Source organism: Calypte anna, chromosome 26, assembly GCF_003957555.1.
Source record: "Calypte anna isolate BGI_N300 chromosome 26, bCalAnn1_v1.p, whole genome shotgun sequence".
Classification (NCBI taxonomy): Eukaryota; Metazoa; Chordata; class Aves; order Apodiformes; family Trochilidae; genus Calypte; species Calypte anna.
The window spans coordinates 1,547,049-1,562,680 of NC_044271.1; the positions used below are offsets into that span (position 1 = coordinate 1,547,049).

The 15,632-nt window shown below is 53.5% G+C and overlaps 1 protein-coding gene across 2 annotated transcripts; it reads right to left on the reverse strand.

Annotated features, from left to right (window-relative positions):
- Positions 1-3,021: 3,021 nt before the first annotated feature.
- TAFA3 (TAFA chemokine like family member 3) lies at positions 3,022-11,799 on the reverse strand. 2 transcript variants are annotated; one of them, XM_030465514.1, is made up of 6 exons: positions 11,730-11,799; positions 8,371-8,455; positions 8,018-8,133; positions 5,144-5,293; positions 4,809-4,933; positions 3,022-4,035 (listed from the first exon to the last, which is right to left on the reverse strand). In XM_030465514.1, the coding sequence occupies exons 3-6, from the start codon at positions 8,130-8,132 to the stop codon at positions 4,024-4,026; spliced, it is 402 nt and encodes a 133-aa protein (XP_030321374.1). In that variant the 5' UTR covers position 8,133; positions 8,371-8,455; positions 11,730-11,799; the 3' UTR covers positions 3,022-4,023. The 2 variants fall into 2 exon arrangements, with proteins under 2 accessions (XP_030321374.1, XP_030321375.1); XM_030465515.1 differs by lacking the exon at positions 3,022-4,035 and having other exon boundaries at positions 4,803-4,933.
- Positions 11,800-15,632: the final 3,833 nt, after the last annotated feature.

Genomic DNA, 15,632 nt, shown 5'->3' on the forward strand with positions numbered 1-15,632 from the left:
GCCCAGGCCAATGGCTCCATTTCTGTTGCTGTCACTGCAGCTCCCCCGAGGGTCAGGAGTCACTGAAAGAAAAAGGAGACCCCAGAGCAGCCCCCGGGCTGTGTCCTACCACGGGACACACTGGGGTCTCCTCAGCAGGCAGCAGCAGGAACGCTGTCCCCAGAGACCCCCACCCTGGGCAGGGCAGGAGACTGGGACCCCCGGCGGTGCAGTTTGTGCCAACTCTGCTTTTATTGCACAGAAATATCTGAATGAATATTTTATTCATCTCTTTAAGAACATCTCCGCAAATGCAGGGTTTAATAAAACATGAGGATGTGAAGAACCATCTAATGGTTCAAACAGCCCCATTACAGTTTATTAACCAGAGCAAACTCTGGACATTTGTATTTTTGTCTTGGAGACTCTAATGGAGTCCCAGGGGATGGGAAGGTGCCCATAGCCCCATGTCCTGGCAGAGGGGCCCTACAGGGGCTGGAGCTGGGGCTGCCTTTGGCTCCCAGTGCTGGTGGGATGGGATGGGATGGGATGGGATGGGATGGGATGGGATGGGATGGGATGGGGTGGGATGGGATGGTCTGTCAGTCTGGAGCCACTTGCTTCATTGGCCAGGACATATTTAGGAATGTAGGAAACCTAAGCCACAGAACAGAATTACTGTGCAGACACAGTTCTTCTTCTTCCACAATCTCAGTGATTCTAGCAAAAATCTTGCTGCTTCTGGAAACAACAGTGGGGTTTTTTTTCTTGTCCTCGTTTGAATTCCTTGTACGAGCAGCAATAAAGCAAATGTCCAGAGAGGAGGAAGCTGGGTGACAGCAGGAGGATGGGGTGGCAGAGGTGACTTCTCAGAGGAAATCTAAAGTCAGTGAAAGAAAACATTCCTTCAGCCCAAACCTGAGGCTGTGAGAGGCCACTGCAGGCAGGTCCTCAGTAAAATGGTGTCAGAGTGCCCTAAGTCACAAGGGTGGTCACAGCAGGAAGATAACAGGGAAAGCACAGAGGACCTGGGGAAGGGTACAGCCCAGCAGGTGCCACTGGCTCTTGGGGACACCAGCTCCTGATCTGGAGAGGCTCTGAACTGCTGCTGACAGGCAGCACTGATTTATAAAGCAGAAATAAATGAGTCTGCTCTGCAATTTCACCTAGTTTTGTCTCCCATTTCAATTTGCCATCTTTCAGCATAAAGCCGGGTGGTTAATTATGTTTCTATCTTATTTCTCTGATAATACCCCCCTTGTACTGCACATCATAGCCATTCAAAGAGTTTCATTTTACCTTTCATTTCACCTCCTAGTACAGCTCTAAATTTAGTCAACTTGTAATTTGGGGGTATTTTATACATTATGCCTTTATTATTGTGAAGTAAAATCGAATCCTAGTCTTTTAATTCAGTCTATAATAATTCTCCAACAAACCTTAATACAAAAGGTGTTTTTTTTTTTCCTGAAGACTAATTGAATGGGGTGTAATTATAATACCCAGGGAGATTACATTGAAAGCACCCTAACCGTGACAGTTTCCTCTGACTAATTGCCCCTTTGGCAACCAGCACATCTTGGCTGTGCAAGCCCCTGAGCCAGGAGCTCCAGGTCTCCAAACCTTCCCTGCTCTCCAGGGGCCAACAGCATGGACCCAGGGAGAGGGGAAAGGGGATGGGGTGCCTGGAGCAGCTGAGGGCCACAGGGGTGGCATTGAGGGACACCAAGATCTGGGGATAAATCCAGCACCAGGCTGCAGTGATTCCCCCTGGAAAACATCCATCTGCCAGGAGGGCAGCAGAGATTTCCCATCTCCAAATGTTTTCCCACCACAGCTGCACAGAACAGGGGAGGTCAGCAGGGACACTGAGGGGCTGTTTTCCTACTAAACCATGCATCACAGTAAGTGAAAAAAAAAGCACTAAGGGTGGCTATTATGCAGACAATAAAATGGTTTTCTATCAGTGTAGGTGTCGAGCTCAACACTTCTGCAGAGTGGATTCTTCACATTACAAGCCAGCTACCAACATGCTGAGCCAAGCAGAGCTGCTCCCAGCAGCAGCACCGTGTTTGTTACTAGAAATAAAGCAGAGCCCAGTCACAGCCTGAGCTAACAGGGATCAGGTCTGGTGGGGGGACACCCAAATATTTGGGCATTCCCATCTTCCCCAGCCAGAATTCACTCATGTACAGACTTGACAGCAGGAACCCCAGCAAGGAATAACAGCTGGGAATGACACTGCCAGAGCCCTGGGAGCAGCTGGAGGGACACTCCTCACCTCTCAGCATCTGTGCTGAGCCCGGGACAGCTCTGCAGACCCAGACACACACACGAGTGCTGGCAGCAGGGAGCTGCAGGAGAGCAGTGTGTGCCCAAGGCATCCCCAGCAGCAGGGACAGCCCTGCTCCTGCAACAGAAACTGCCAGGAAAGCAAAAAAGCAGGATCTCCTCCTGGAGCAGGACCACCATCCTTCCAACAGGCCCCATATCTCCTATTTAAGCCCTGCAGGACCAATTGCCCTCAGCTACCTTTGCCATGCAGAGTTTAACCCCTCCCCATCCCCAGCTCCAGGGCCACATGGCTCCTCTGCCCCCAGCTCCTTCCTCGTCCTGGGGAGCAGCAGTTTCTGGGGACAAACCCCGTGCTAGGAGCACATGGGGGGCTGCAGCCCCGAGGCTTGGTTACCTGTCACCAGGGAGGGTTTCCCTGTGGCAGCATCAGGGAAATCAAGATGTAACTCAGCTCGTTGAGCATTGCCCAAACTGTTCCTCTGTGGGCTGGCTAAGTGAAAGTGTTTGCTTTTTTAATACAACGTGTAATTAGAGAGTGTAAGTCACAGCCAAAAGATTTTATTGAGGCAGAGAATTAGGCAGCTGCATGAGTAATGAGGGTGATCAGTTGGGATTGGAGTGGCCAGGGCAGACCCCAGTCCCACACCTCAGATCCAGCCATCAAGAGAAGTGCTCCCAAACCCTCCTTTCACTGGGGAATGAAAAGATCCTTTGCAGAGATTAAAATTAATTTATTATTTCACAGGCTGATATTTACATCACATCTGGAGCAGGTACCATGTACCCTGGTACAAAAACGTCCCAATAAGGAGTCAGGGGTGGCAGGCAGACAGCTCCAGCCCCTCCTGAGCTGGGATGTCCCCTGCAGGTGACAGAGCAGGGCTGGGGTGGTGTTGGCCCTGGTCCTCACAGTGATGTTCCTGCTCTGGCCATGTGCCACCAGTCCCGGGTTCCCCATCCCCGCTGGCACCAGGACCAAGGGGATCCTGTCCTCTCCCCCTCAAGCTGCCACACCAGGGGAAACAGTGTGTCCTGGAGAAAGTCACAAGCTCAGGGCCAGGAGATGGTTCCTTTTTCTTTATTTTTAATTAATGCCATGAAGCCTGGCTCAGTCTGGGCCTCTGGCTGGGCATCTGCAGGGTGTCAGGCTCACCAGACCCAAGGGCTTTCCCCCTCCACATTATTCTGAATCCCAAGTGCAAACACAAGCAGTAACTTGGTGCCTGGGATTTGCATACCAGAGAACAGATATTATACTCACAACCTGATTAATACAATTACTGAGGAAGGAGAAACCAGCAGCATGCTCCATGGGGACACTTCGCCATCTCCGGGGGCTGAAAGGGTGTCAGGCTCCCCTGGCACCCACCATGGGTGGTTGCAGCAGCCAGGTAACTAGGCAGGGAAAGCAGGATGCCCTGGGGGTGGGAGCAGCCCCTGGGGGACAGGAGGTCTCTACATTGTCAACAGGTTTGCATTATTTTATTTCAGAGGATGGGAAGATGAGCCCAGTTCTTGGTCAGTGTGTCCCCGGGACAGGAGGGGACCATGGAGTCGCAGGAGTCTTGCAGCTGTGCTGGGGTCCCAAACTTGCAGCCCCCAGGGAATTCAGGGCTCCTCTTATCCAGTCCCCAGCCTGGTGCCTCCAGCATGGCAGCCCCGGAGCATCCCACCTCCAAAGGACTGGCCAGACCCGTCCTGCTGCCCCTGGTTCTGCCCAGCAGTGGGGCCCATCAGGGTTGTGGGTGGCTACCGAGTGACCTGTGGGCAGAGAGGGGTGGGCAGGACCCTGGCAAGGGAAAGGGGGAAAGCAGGAGCCCTGGGGTCCTGCAGACAGGAACAGTCCCCAGTGAGAGCCCAGGTCCACAAAGCCAGAGAAGAGGTTTTGGACTAAGTTAGGGGAAAAAGTAGAAAGAGTGGGAAAAAGACAATGAGGTAAGTGTAGTGCTGCAGTAACTGGTTAGTGATGGATGCTCAGGACCAGAGGAACCTTCTTGGACATCCACAGAAACACTTGAGAATGAAAGTGTGCACAAAAATAATGAAAAAAAATCCCAGCATTGCTCAATACGATAATTTTATGGAAGGGGATGTGGGGTGAGACAAACTAAAGCATAAGGAATAATTACACTCAACAGTATGAACAATGATTACAAAATTATGCAACTGATTAACCATGGCATATACGTAATTACTAATGAGTTTGATAAAATTTTAATTATACCTTGTTCTTTGGGGCATTCAGCAAGCCATGAAAATAATAATCATGTAGCACTCTGTCACAGATGATTGCCTCAAACGGGGAAGCCATGAGGGACTCAGGGATGAGGCGCCTGCCCCAGAGCAGCCGAGACTCCTGTTTGTGCTACCCCACTGTCCCCTCCAGCAACAGCTCAGCTGCGTGCATCCATAAAAACCAGCACAAACCCTGGAGGAGCTGGAGCTCTTCCTTTCTGGAGACTTCCCGAGGTTTTATCTGCTCCAGGCTGAGACAGACACAGCCCCACTCCCCCCATCCCCTCCACGGCTCATACCTTCGTTGTCTTCACTTTGTTGCCGCTACTGCAGCTCCATCCCGAGAGGTCGGGCAGCACCTTGCACTCCTCGCCGTCGAGGCAAGGCTCCATCTGGCACCACCACTTCTGCAGCACGATGGAGGCTGGGGGAGCAGGGGGGTGAGCAGGGGGGCTGCCCTGGGCTGGCAGCACAGGGGATGATGCCAACCCTGCCCTCATACCCGGGCAAAGGGAGGGAGCACCACGACTGTCCCCCCAGCACCTCCAGCGTGGGGGACGCAGGCAGGGTCCCCATGGTGGGGGCACAGACGAGCTGTTTGCTCAGGGCAGTCGGGGGCTACCAGGGCACTCACCATCCACGCAGGAGGGAGCTGCCCTCGTGGTCCCTGCCACTTGTCCCGGGAAGCAGGAACATTTCACTGTCTGGGAGCGCTCCTCGATCTTGTTCTTGTTGCAGCACCGGTGAGCTGCGATCACTTCGCACGTGCCGGGCTCGACGTGCACTGCAGGAGGAGAAGTGGCCACTGTCAAACACAGGGTGCCCCAGAGCCCCCCTGGACACCCCCTGCTAACCACCCCACGTGTGTTGTGACAGAGGGACCAGGGGAGCCTGGCATGGGCTGACCCCGCACTGTCCTGACTTTACTGGGGTGAACAAGCACGTCCGCTAATTGCAGGTGGTAATGAGATGCAAGTTTGCTACAAGAAGGGATGGTTTGTGGTGCTGCCTTTCGCTTCACAGTACCAACACCTCCCACTCCCCCCACCAACACCTCCCACTCCCCCCACCAACACCTCCCACTCCCCCCACCAACACACACCATCCCCAGGCTGGAGGAGGGAGGACCCAGCCCCAGTGTCTCTGCCCCACAGTGACACAGACCTGTCACAGCCTGTGTCAGAAATCCTCACAATCTGCTCCCCCACAGAGCTGCAGCAGGAGCCATGCACCCTGTCCCCTGCACCCACGGGGGCAGGATGGGCCCTGCAATTGCTACAGCTTTAATCTGTCTTTATTTATTGTTATTTCATGGTAATTTTATTTTAATGAACCATCACTTTCACTCCTGCCCATAATAATTACACAATTACCTATCCTGGTATTCTGTAATAGCATCTCTGGCCATAAATGATATCCTTCCTTTTAAATGCCATCGTAATTCAGCTTTAATGGCAATTTCTATTCTTTTTGTATGCAGAAATGGTAGACTGGTGAAAGCGAGAAGGAAAGCAACTCATAACAGAACAAATGTGACTGTTTTGCTCTGGTTTTATGGCTAGTGGGATATGCAGAGGTCTTTGGATGACTATAATTCCACATTCCAGGACCAGAAGGAATCCCTGACCCACCCCATGCACCCCAACACAGACCCTCACAGGGGATTTTATACCCTCCAACTTCAGTGCTCACGGCTATTTGTGATTTTTACTCGTTTTTATAAAAGCCTCCACATAAAGCTTCACTAGCAGAGCTCTTCCCAGGAGGATGGCCCAGATGACCCCTCTGCTCCCGCTCACTCCTGCACCCCAGCTTCTCATTTTCAGCCAATTTAAAAAGGTTCAGCTGAGGGAGAGCCAGACAGGGCGAGAAATCGCTTATTACAGCCATGCAATACGAGTTCACTAACATGCCAAAGTCCTTTTAATTTGCTCAAAAAGGTGCAGCACGGAGATAAAGCAGAACCCACCCCTCCTGTGCCTGCCCATGGCTGCTGAGCACGGCTGAGCCCAGGGGACCTGGGGGTCTCTGGGTGTGCAGAAAAGAGGGGGCAGGACAGAGGGACACAGGGTCCAGCTCACCTTGCCCCAGCGCTGTGGGCAGGCCTGGGGAAGACAAAGCCCCAGGCAGACAGAGATGGTTTCTGTCTCAGCCATCAAAATGCTGCTTTGTGCCCCAAACCTGCCGGCCCTGGGCATGTCACACACTTGGGAAGAGCCAGGAGAGAACTGGATCCCCAGCATAGGAAGAGCAAGGGGCTCCTCCAGGTTCCTGCGGGTGCTTCTCCTTCTACTGAGCAGCAGAAAACTGGACCAGATAGGACTCAAAATGCATATTAGATGGATGGTGTGTTTAACACCGAGTGCAGGAAAGCCCCAGAGAGCCTGGACTAAGTTCCAGAGCTGGCATGCTTCTCCCTCCCATTTAACTGGTATTTCCCCATTGGAACTTTTTTTTTTTTTTCTTCAATAATCTTATCTCATGGAACCATGAAAGCATTGTAAGAGCAGATGGTTTTTGAATCCTGCATGCAAAAATAAAAACACCATCCTGGCTGACCTTTAAGTGAGCAACAGAACACGTTTTTTTATGGCACGACCTGAAATGACACATCTTGAATGTCTCGGGGAGGCGTGGGCACTGCTCCACACATCGCTCTGCTCCCTGCTGGGGCACTGCACAAAGGATGCACCAACTGCACAAAACCCTTCCTCCCGGGCACTGAAACTCTGAAATAGGTCCAGGTGTCTGGAGGAGGTTAAGCAGCCCGACAGAAGCCAGGCAAGAGGCAGAGGTCCAGACTCCAGCGTGAGCAGAGCCACGGGCTGGAGGGCAGCTCAGCCCCAGGGCACGGGGAGCCATCTGTACTCTGTGCCCTCCAACAACTCCACTACTAATATTCACTAAATAATTAAAGTCTTAAAATCACTTCTGCCTTAGATCCATGTATTATTTAAGAGCATTTTGGAGAGAAGAAGGCTTGTTTTTATTGCTCATTAACATTGCCTGTCAGTTGGGATTTTTTGCTGCCTTGTAACCTCAAGACTGGGGTAGCTAATGGAGGGTCTGTGCATGGGGTATCTGCTCAAGAAATTAGGGAGTCTAGGGTCTCTGAAAACTTCTGGCCCCATTGTCACAATAAAAGGTGTTCCTTGGCCATTTCTCCCTTTTTTAGAAGCCACATCTGGTTTAACTGGAATAAACACAATGCTCTAAATGCTGAAAGCTTGGAAGTCCAACCCAGGAGGGGAGGCAGCAGCCAGTGCAGTCACCCAAACTTCTGACAGTGCCATGAACCAGGATGTGCAGAGAGAAATGGTGTTGATATGAACACAGAGCAGGGTCACAGTTTTTAGTATTTGCTCTGGTGTGCCCTCACTGAACCCTCAGCCCCATGGAACCCCACCCTGGGGCAGCCCATGGAGACCCTGAGGTGTCACCATGCCATGGTGCCCAGGGGGATTGTGCAGGAGAGGGACACACGAAGTGAGGACGTTGCTTCGCCTACCTGAATGGCTTCTGTGGTGGGTGGAGGCCAGGGTCAGTCTTCCCCACAGCGTGGTAAGGCAGAGAGTGAGCACAAAAACCCATCTGCTCAGGCTTTGTATGTCTCTCTCACTCATTCTACCAAAAACAAGAAGAGATCCCAGAGGGAGAGGAGCTGAGGAGGGCCAGGAGGTGCAGCCCCCAGCACCAACCCTCTTGAATGCACAGACCCAGGGACTGGGGTGGCCTGGCTGTGGGGACAAGACCCTGGGAAACAGGAGACGTGCTGGGATAACCCACCACCCCTGGCTGGGTCAGACTTCCCTGGCAGGGGGGCCATGGCAGAGGGACCCCAGCAGCAGGACAGGGACTCACCTCTTACTGGGGCTTCACAGCAGCACCTGCGCATCCGCCGGGCTGGGGCCGGCCCGGGCTCTGCTCGGGGCAGACATCAGCGCTCCTGGACCGGGAAGGAGAGAGACACGGGAAGGAAAACTGCGCTGAGTACCCGGGGTGTTAAATGCCACATCCAGGGAGGGACAACCCCTCCCCCGCCGTGCTGGGAAGGAGCAGTTTGACATCATCTGGAGCCCTAAAGAAAAAGCTTAAATCCCCCAGGACTCAGTGTTTTCCTGTCTCCTGCTTTCCAGACGTTCTCTGGAGCATTCACCAGCCGCAGCTCTGCGTGGGAAGGGCTCAGGGCTCTGCAGGCAGAGCAGGAGCAGTGACAGTGGTGACACCGGGGACAGTGGTGACACCACCATCTGCGCTCAGGTGAGGTGACAACTTCCCAGCTTTGATTATGGCCTGCAGAGATCTGCCCTGTGTCCATTTGCCCTGTGTCCAGGGCAAATAACCATGTTCCCCTTAAAACATCAGTGCTGGATCATAATACATTAACAGGAGGTTATGAAGACAAGTGGGCACGATGACCCGGGGCTGCTCAGAGAAGAAATCTTTAATTTTCAACCATCTTCTAAGTTTCTCTCTGCTCTGGACCAGGCTGAGACAGTGAAATGGATCTGTATAATGAAGTGCCAGAACAGAAAATGTTGGCATTTTTAATGAAAACAAAGTGATTTGTGGTGGTAAAAGGGCATTTCTAGTTTTGAAGCATTTAAAAATGAATTGTTCAGTTTTTAAACTGACATTTCAAAATGAAAAGGGTTTCATTCCAAATATGCTGATTTAAAATATTTACCATTTTGCTTCTCCCAGATGGAAAAAAAAAACAAATCCAACAAAACAAAACATAAAATGTCACCAAAAATGTTGACATTTGCCCAGAAAAACAGAAAGCTATCCTGACAAAAAACCACATACCTTATGCAATGCCCAGAAAAGTAGCCAGCACCCAGAGTCCCTGGTCTCCCAGCTGCTGTCTGGAGCCCAAGCCCCACAGCCCATACCAGAGCCCCTCTGGACGAGCCAGGAGTGCCCAGCCCCAGCCCTCACCCCTGGGACCCTCCGGGCCATGTGAGGTCCCCAGGAGAGATCCCTGTATCCTGCAGCTGCTCCACTGGTCCCCTCCACCCCACACGGGATGGAGACACTCTCCCAGTGCAAACTATATTTAGCTCAGAGAGGCTGCTTGCTATAGCCAAGAAAGCATAAATAAACCACAGAGTTATCAATAATGCAGCCAGCACTGCCCACCCTGCACTCAGGGGGAAGCGACCGCGCCGAGCAGCGGAGCCGAGTGGGCGTCCGGGAGGAGCAGGAGCCCAAGAGGCTCCATCCCTGCAGCATCCTGGGAACCATGCACCCCCTGGAGCAGGGCTGGCACAGGCACACTGGGCTCCCACTCTTGCACAGACTCCCGCCAGAAAGCACAGCTCTGCAGAAATTGCTGTTTTGACAGTTATCAACCTCCATCATCATGAGACTTCAACTGCACAAATGTTTGGTCTGACTTGAGGGGTTTTTTCAGCCTGGAGTGTCATTTTGAAACGACGAGTGGTGTTCTGGCATGTCAAAGCAGTTAATTATGATTGAAAATATCAGTATTCTCTGTTCTGTTTGGAATTCTGTGGGATTTTTCATTAACATTTTTTTTGTCAGCTTCTTTCCGCCTTCGGGGTCTGAGCTGGCAGCTGAGGACACCGTAAAGTGCCCAAATCACTGGAGATAATCTCAGTTTGCACCCAGGACCTCCACGACACTCCACTGCTGCCTGTCCTGAGAACAAACCATGAGTGCTGAGGCAGCTGGGGGTCCCTGGAGAGGCTGGTCAGCAAGATGCTGCCATCCCCTGAGCACAGAGCAGCAGCAGCAGCAACCTCCATTCCCACAGCTTCAGATGGATCATCCTAAAGGGAAACTCCACCACAGAGAAGCCTGGCCTGAGTTCCAGGCTGAGCTGGGTCCTGTTGCACACTTCATCTTAACTCTTGTTCAGGATGTGCTTGCAGCAGTGCAGCCTGACAGATGTGCTCAGTGTGAGGCATGTGTCCCCCAACCTGGCAAAGAGGTGGCAGGGGAGCACACAGAAATTCAGGGGACTCCTTCTCCAAAGTGTGCAGCCTCATATGCTCCTCTGGCTGATTTATTTCCAGCTCCAGTGTCTGCAGCATTTCCTTCCCAGACAAGGTGAGCACGAGAGGTTTTCAACTCTAATTCCACCCAAGCACAGGCCTGTTCCTGCTCTCTCACCCGGTGAATCCCATTGCCCCACTGGCATTTTGCAGGTGAGCTCTTCTGACAGCTCAAACCTCAATCATCCAGTGCCAGGAACCCCTTCCTGGCAGAGCATGGACACTCATCAGGGGTGTTGAAACCTGAGGTCAACAGCAGCTCCATTGGTCTTGCCAGCAGAGGAACACAGATGACAGCCCAAATAATTGTCCCAGGAGGTACAACATCCCACCTGCACAGGCTCCCCCATCACAGGGGGACTCTCCCAGGGCAGGGGCACCCCCAGCCTCATGCCACACTGAAGGAACTGAAGCAGAGAGGAGCAAAGCAGAGGAAGGCTGAAGCCCTGACAGCCGGGGACAGCTCCCACCAAGGGTTGGTCCCAATGTCCCCTCCCAGGGTGATGAAGCCTTTTCGGCTGCTGCGCCCCGGGTGCTCTCCCACAACGCTTCTCCTCCCAGAGCTGCAAGTGGCTCCGCGGGGCTGGCAGCATCAGTTCAGGGGTAAACTGCGCCCAGGGCAGAGCTCGTCACGGCAGCACGATCCTGCCAGACCCAGCATACAGACCCAGCGGACAGACCCGGGCCCCGCTCGGGGCGAGCATCCCTTGGGGATCACTGGCTGGGGGTGACCGATTCTCCCGGAGCCACAGGCAACCGAGCCCGGCGCAGGACCCGCACTGAGAAACTTCCATCGGAGCCACTCCACAACGGGCCGCCGAGGGGGCAGAGCAGCGCGGGAGCTCGAGGAGGACCGCACCGCCCCGGAGGCGACAGAAGACCGAGACCCGCAGCACAGGAACAGGGACCCGCTGCACCGTGCAGAGACGGGCCGGGCCGGGAGCGCACTCGGCTGCGGGGTCCTGAAGCGGCGCCGCCGGATCCGCCCGGTCACACCAAGCCCGGTGCCGGTCCTACCCTCGGAGGGGTCAGCCCGCAGCGGCACAGGCGCGGTGTCCCCTCGCACTGCCCCGGGAACCGAGACAACAGGCAGGGATGCGGGGCCCCGACGGCGCTGCCGCCGCGCTCGGCCCCGGGGACGTCCCGGGGTCCCGTCCCCACATCGCCCTCCCCCAAACTTTCCGTCCGGGCCGCACGTACCTGCCGGTGCCGTCGGTGCGGCCCGGGGCCGCCGCTGCCCATGGCCGCCGTCCGCCGGGTCAGCGCCGCCTCCGCGGGCTGCTGCGGCCGGGCCCGCTGGCAGCGCCGGGCGGGGCGGGGCCGGTACCGGGGCCGGGCGGTGGCGGTACCGGGGCGCGGGGCGGGGCCGGTGCCCGCGCAAAGGGGCGCAGCGCCCCCTGCCACCCGTCTTGGCACCGGCACCGGTACCGGCCCTTCCATTCGGCCCCGCTCCGACCCCCGGCTCATCGGGACGGGCAGTGGAGGGCGCGGATCAGAGGCAATTCACAGCGAAACCGATTTCCACCCCATAAGAAGGTGCGATGGCCCCGGTGAGCAAGGCGCGGTGCGGGAACAGATGGATGGACAGATCCGCTCCCGCAGCGCCCCGATTGTCCCAGCACTTTGGGGTCAACCCACCAAAACTCGCAGCTTTCCTGGAGCCGAGAAGCGCAGGAGGATCTCGTTCCCTCCTCCCCCCCGGGAGGTTCCTCTCCCTCTGATGCATCCGCAACAGGAATCTGGGCTCGTCCCTCTTTAATCTCGGCTCTGGTTCCCGTCAGTGAAAGCAGAGCGTGGGGCAGGGTCCCTCCCGGCACAGCCACCCCACCAGCTTCTGGGATAAGACTCACTCCAAAACACACACAGGGAGCCAAGGAAAAGTACCCCGACTTTAAGAGGCTCACGATAAGAATGAGCTTCTTGCCTATTTCATCGAAGAGAGCTGAGTCCTTCTTCCCTCTTTATAGCATCAAATTTGCTCGTTGCTCAAAAGAGAAGATCAACCCAAACCCCAGTAACAAGATATTAAAGCATCTCGTTCTTCAGATCAAAGGGTTTTAATAATAATGGGAAAAATCAATATGAAGCTAAATTAAATCTACTGTTTATTTTCATCAGGTAACTTGATAGAGGATCTGCCAGTTCTGATTTCTATTGTTATGATAAGTAAATACATATTATTTTCAGATCACAAAGTTGTAATGGAAATTATGAAAACTAAATGCAATCACAATTATCTTTCTCACTAGCCAAATCCCAATTAAATTAGGCAAGATTATTCAATAAGGAAGCCTACGAAACCCAGCTCTTCACTGATGTAATGGTACAGAAATACAAACCTGCTGCTTTCCGGATAACAGCATTCCAATGCAAGGGGAAAATTAAGACTTCAGTAAAACTGATTTCATTTAAATTCCACTGGAAGTGAGCACAATAATTCCTCCTCCCTCCTGACTTCTTGTTCGAGTTCTTAGGATCTGTAAGAAGGCAAACCTGGCAAGGAAAGAAACTGCACTAGGAAATGGTAGTGATGAATACTCCTGCTGCCATGCAAGGAATCATTTTCCCATATCTGGGTGGCTGTCAACACACCTGGACCCTCTGTACTCTCTAGATGACCAACCTGCTTTTTTGGGGAAGAAAACTCAGGTTTAGACAAGGGCTTGGGTTAGATGGTTGTGCTGAGGCAGGTGGGCACAGCAGACTAGTCCTGCTCAGGGTCCTTGCATCCTCTGGGATGAAAACCAAAAAATAAAATCCCCAAAGGCTCCATAAATTCCCATTAGCCTTATTGTCACACATTTATGACTGTCCTTCTGTATTTCTACTGTCAGGTGGTGCTCTATGAGTCATGAAGCCTTTGAAAGCAGAATTTGGGATGCAGATCCCTGGGGTGATGTGGGAGTTCGGGAAGCAGCAGAGATGGAAAAGCCAAATGACCCCAGATTCATCTGCCCACCTTCCCCCCCCAGCAGGGAGGGATGGGGGAAAACGCCTGCAGAAAATCAGCACCGGGTCCTCTGGTGTGCTAAACAACTGCAGTAACCTGAGAAAAGGCACAGACCCTGAGCTGCTCCAGAGGCTTTTCTGCACTCGAGCAGGAGCAGACAGCATCGAGATGTGTGGTTGCAATCAAATTATCCCTTAAAAGAAACAACAATAAATTCTGAACTTCCCAATTACAGGGGACAGGCAAACCTTGGAAACCATTAGGAGCTGCTTCTTCTGTTGATGAATTATTCCGAGTGCACAGAGCTCTTTGCTGAGCTTCACTGTATTACACTAATTATAAATTAATATATTGCTCATTACACAGTAAAGCTGTGCAGTCAACTAATGCACTACTGCAAAGAGCCTATTTTAAAACATCCTCTGGTACTTTTATGATCTAGATGCTTAATTTATTTCTGTTCTGTCTTAAATGCCACCAACATGTCATTCTTTCAAAAGAAATATCCCTGGCTTCATTCTTCCTCCTTTGATGAGTCCCCGGCCTTGTACCCAGGCAGGGAGAGACACGGGGTGAGGTGGGGGCATTGAAAAGCTCCGGCACCCCTGGCACAGGATGGGATGGGGCAAGAACACAGCCGCTGACATCCGAACCGTCCACTGAGTGGCACTGGCATGCCCGTGGTCTGACATCCCCAGGCAGCCTTGTGAAGGGCAGCATCAGCCTCGCAGCCAAGAGGAAAGTCCCCATTGCACTGGCAGGTGGGATGAATGGTGGGAAATGGAGTTCTCTTTCTTGGAAAACAGCTACTAGCGTGGTATTGTTTCAGGGATTGTGCTTGCAGCGTGTTTTTATGTCAATTCATTCTTTCTGTGCTTGGTGTAGAGGAAACAACAAACGTGGAATAGGATCAGCATCATGCAGAAATCGTTCTGGAAACTGTCATTTCCTTCTTTTCAAGGAAAGCATCCTGGTGACTCAGCAGAACAGAGCGGACTGGCAGCCCTACAAGAGGAGACAAACACCCCATGGAGAATCCGGTGATTTTCAACCTTAATAACACAAAGGATATTGCACTCGTGGCATTTGAGAAACTCCTTGCCCGTCTTCCCCTGCGTGAGCATCAGCAGGAGAGAAATGCCACAACGGGGAAGGCATCTGCAGCAGAGAGAGAGGAGCCAAGGTTGCTGGAGAGGAACCAGAGGAGTGGTGGCCTCTGGGCCACCTCTCCCCTGCCCACCCCAGCTCCTGGCCGTGCTGGGGCAGCACCACGGGGCCTCCCGCGTGGGAGCAGCTTCTGGAGAGCTGTACTGAGCTGGAAGAGCAGCGGAACTCTGAAATCACTTGTACTTGGCTACTCCCGGGGCACTTGGACTTTCACCTTCGCCACCCCGCATGACAGAGGGGGCTGCCACCCTGCTCCCCCCCCTCCCCAGCAGTTCCTGCCCGAGCGGTCCCTGGGGATGGGGACACCGAGCGGGTTGCGCCGTCGGGGCGGGACGGGACGGGCCCGGGGCTGTGTCGCGGGCTGTGTCGCCATCCAGCGCCTCCTCGGCTCCCTGCAGCGTCCCCGGGCAGAGCCCGGCCTGGGACCAAGGGGGGATGGACGGCAGCGGTGCTGGGGTAGCAGCGAGGGGATGGCGGAGGGACAGGGGGCGACTGAAGCCCACCCTGAAGCACAAGGCCACACAGCTCCTGTGGGGAGGCAGAGGAACAAAAGCCCGAAGCTGGAGATTGTTCCTACCTGGGCAGGTCGGGGCTGGCAGCAGTTGTGGAGGGGCTCAGGGACCACTACAACACTTGATACAAAGCTTTGGCTTTCACGAGATGCAAGGAAGAAACATACACAGCCCTGCTATATACATTGTTTATTCCCCTGTATATATGCAAAGAAAATCTATTCAGCTAGTGCAAAGAGCTACAGGTCAGAGCCTTTTCTTGCTCCCTTTACCTCAGACTTGCAGCACCCACTCTTGGGGAGCAGGGACGTTTTTATTGGGGAACACTTTAATTGCAGCCAAGCCCCAGCTGGGACACCCAGGTGAGCAGTGGGTGCAAAGCAGGACAGAAAAAGAGGGAGCTGCTTCAAGGAGGGGTGTGAGAGGGGCAGGAGAGGGGATATGGTAGTGTCATGACCTTAAAAATGCAGCATG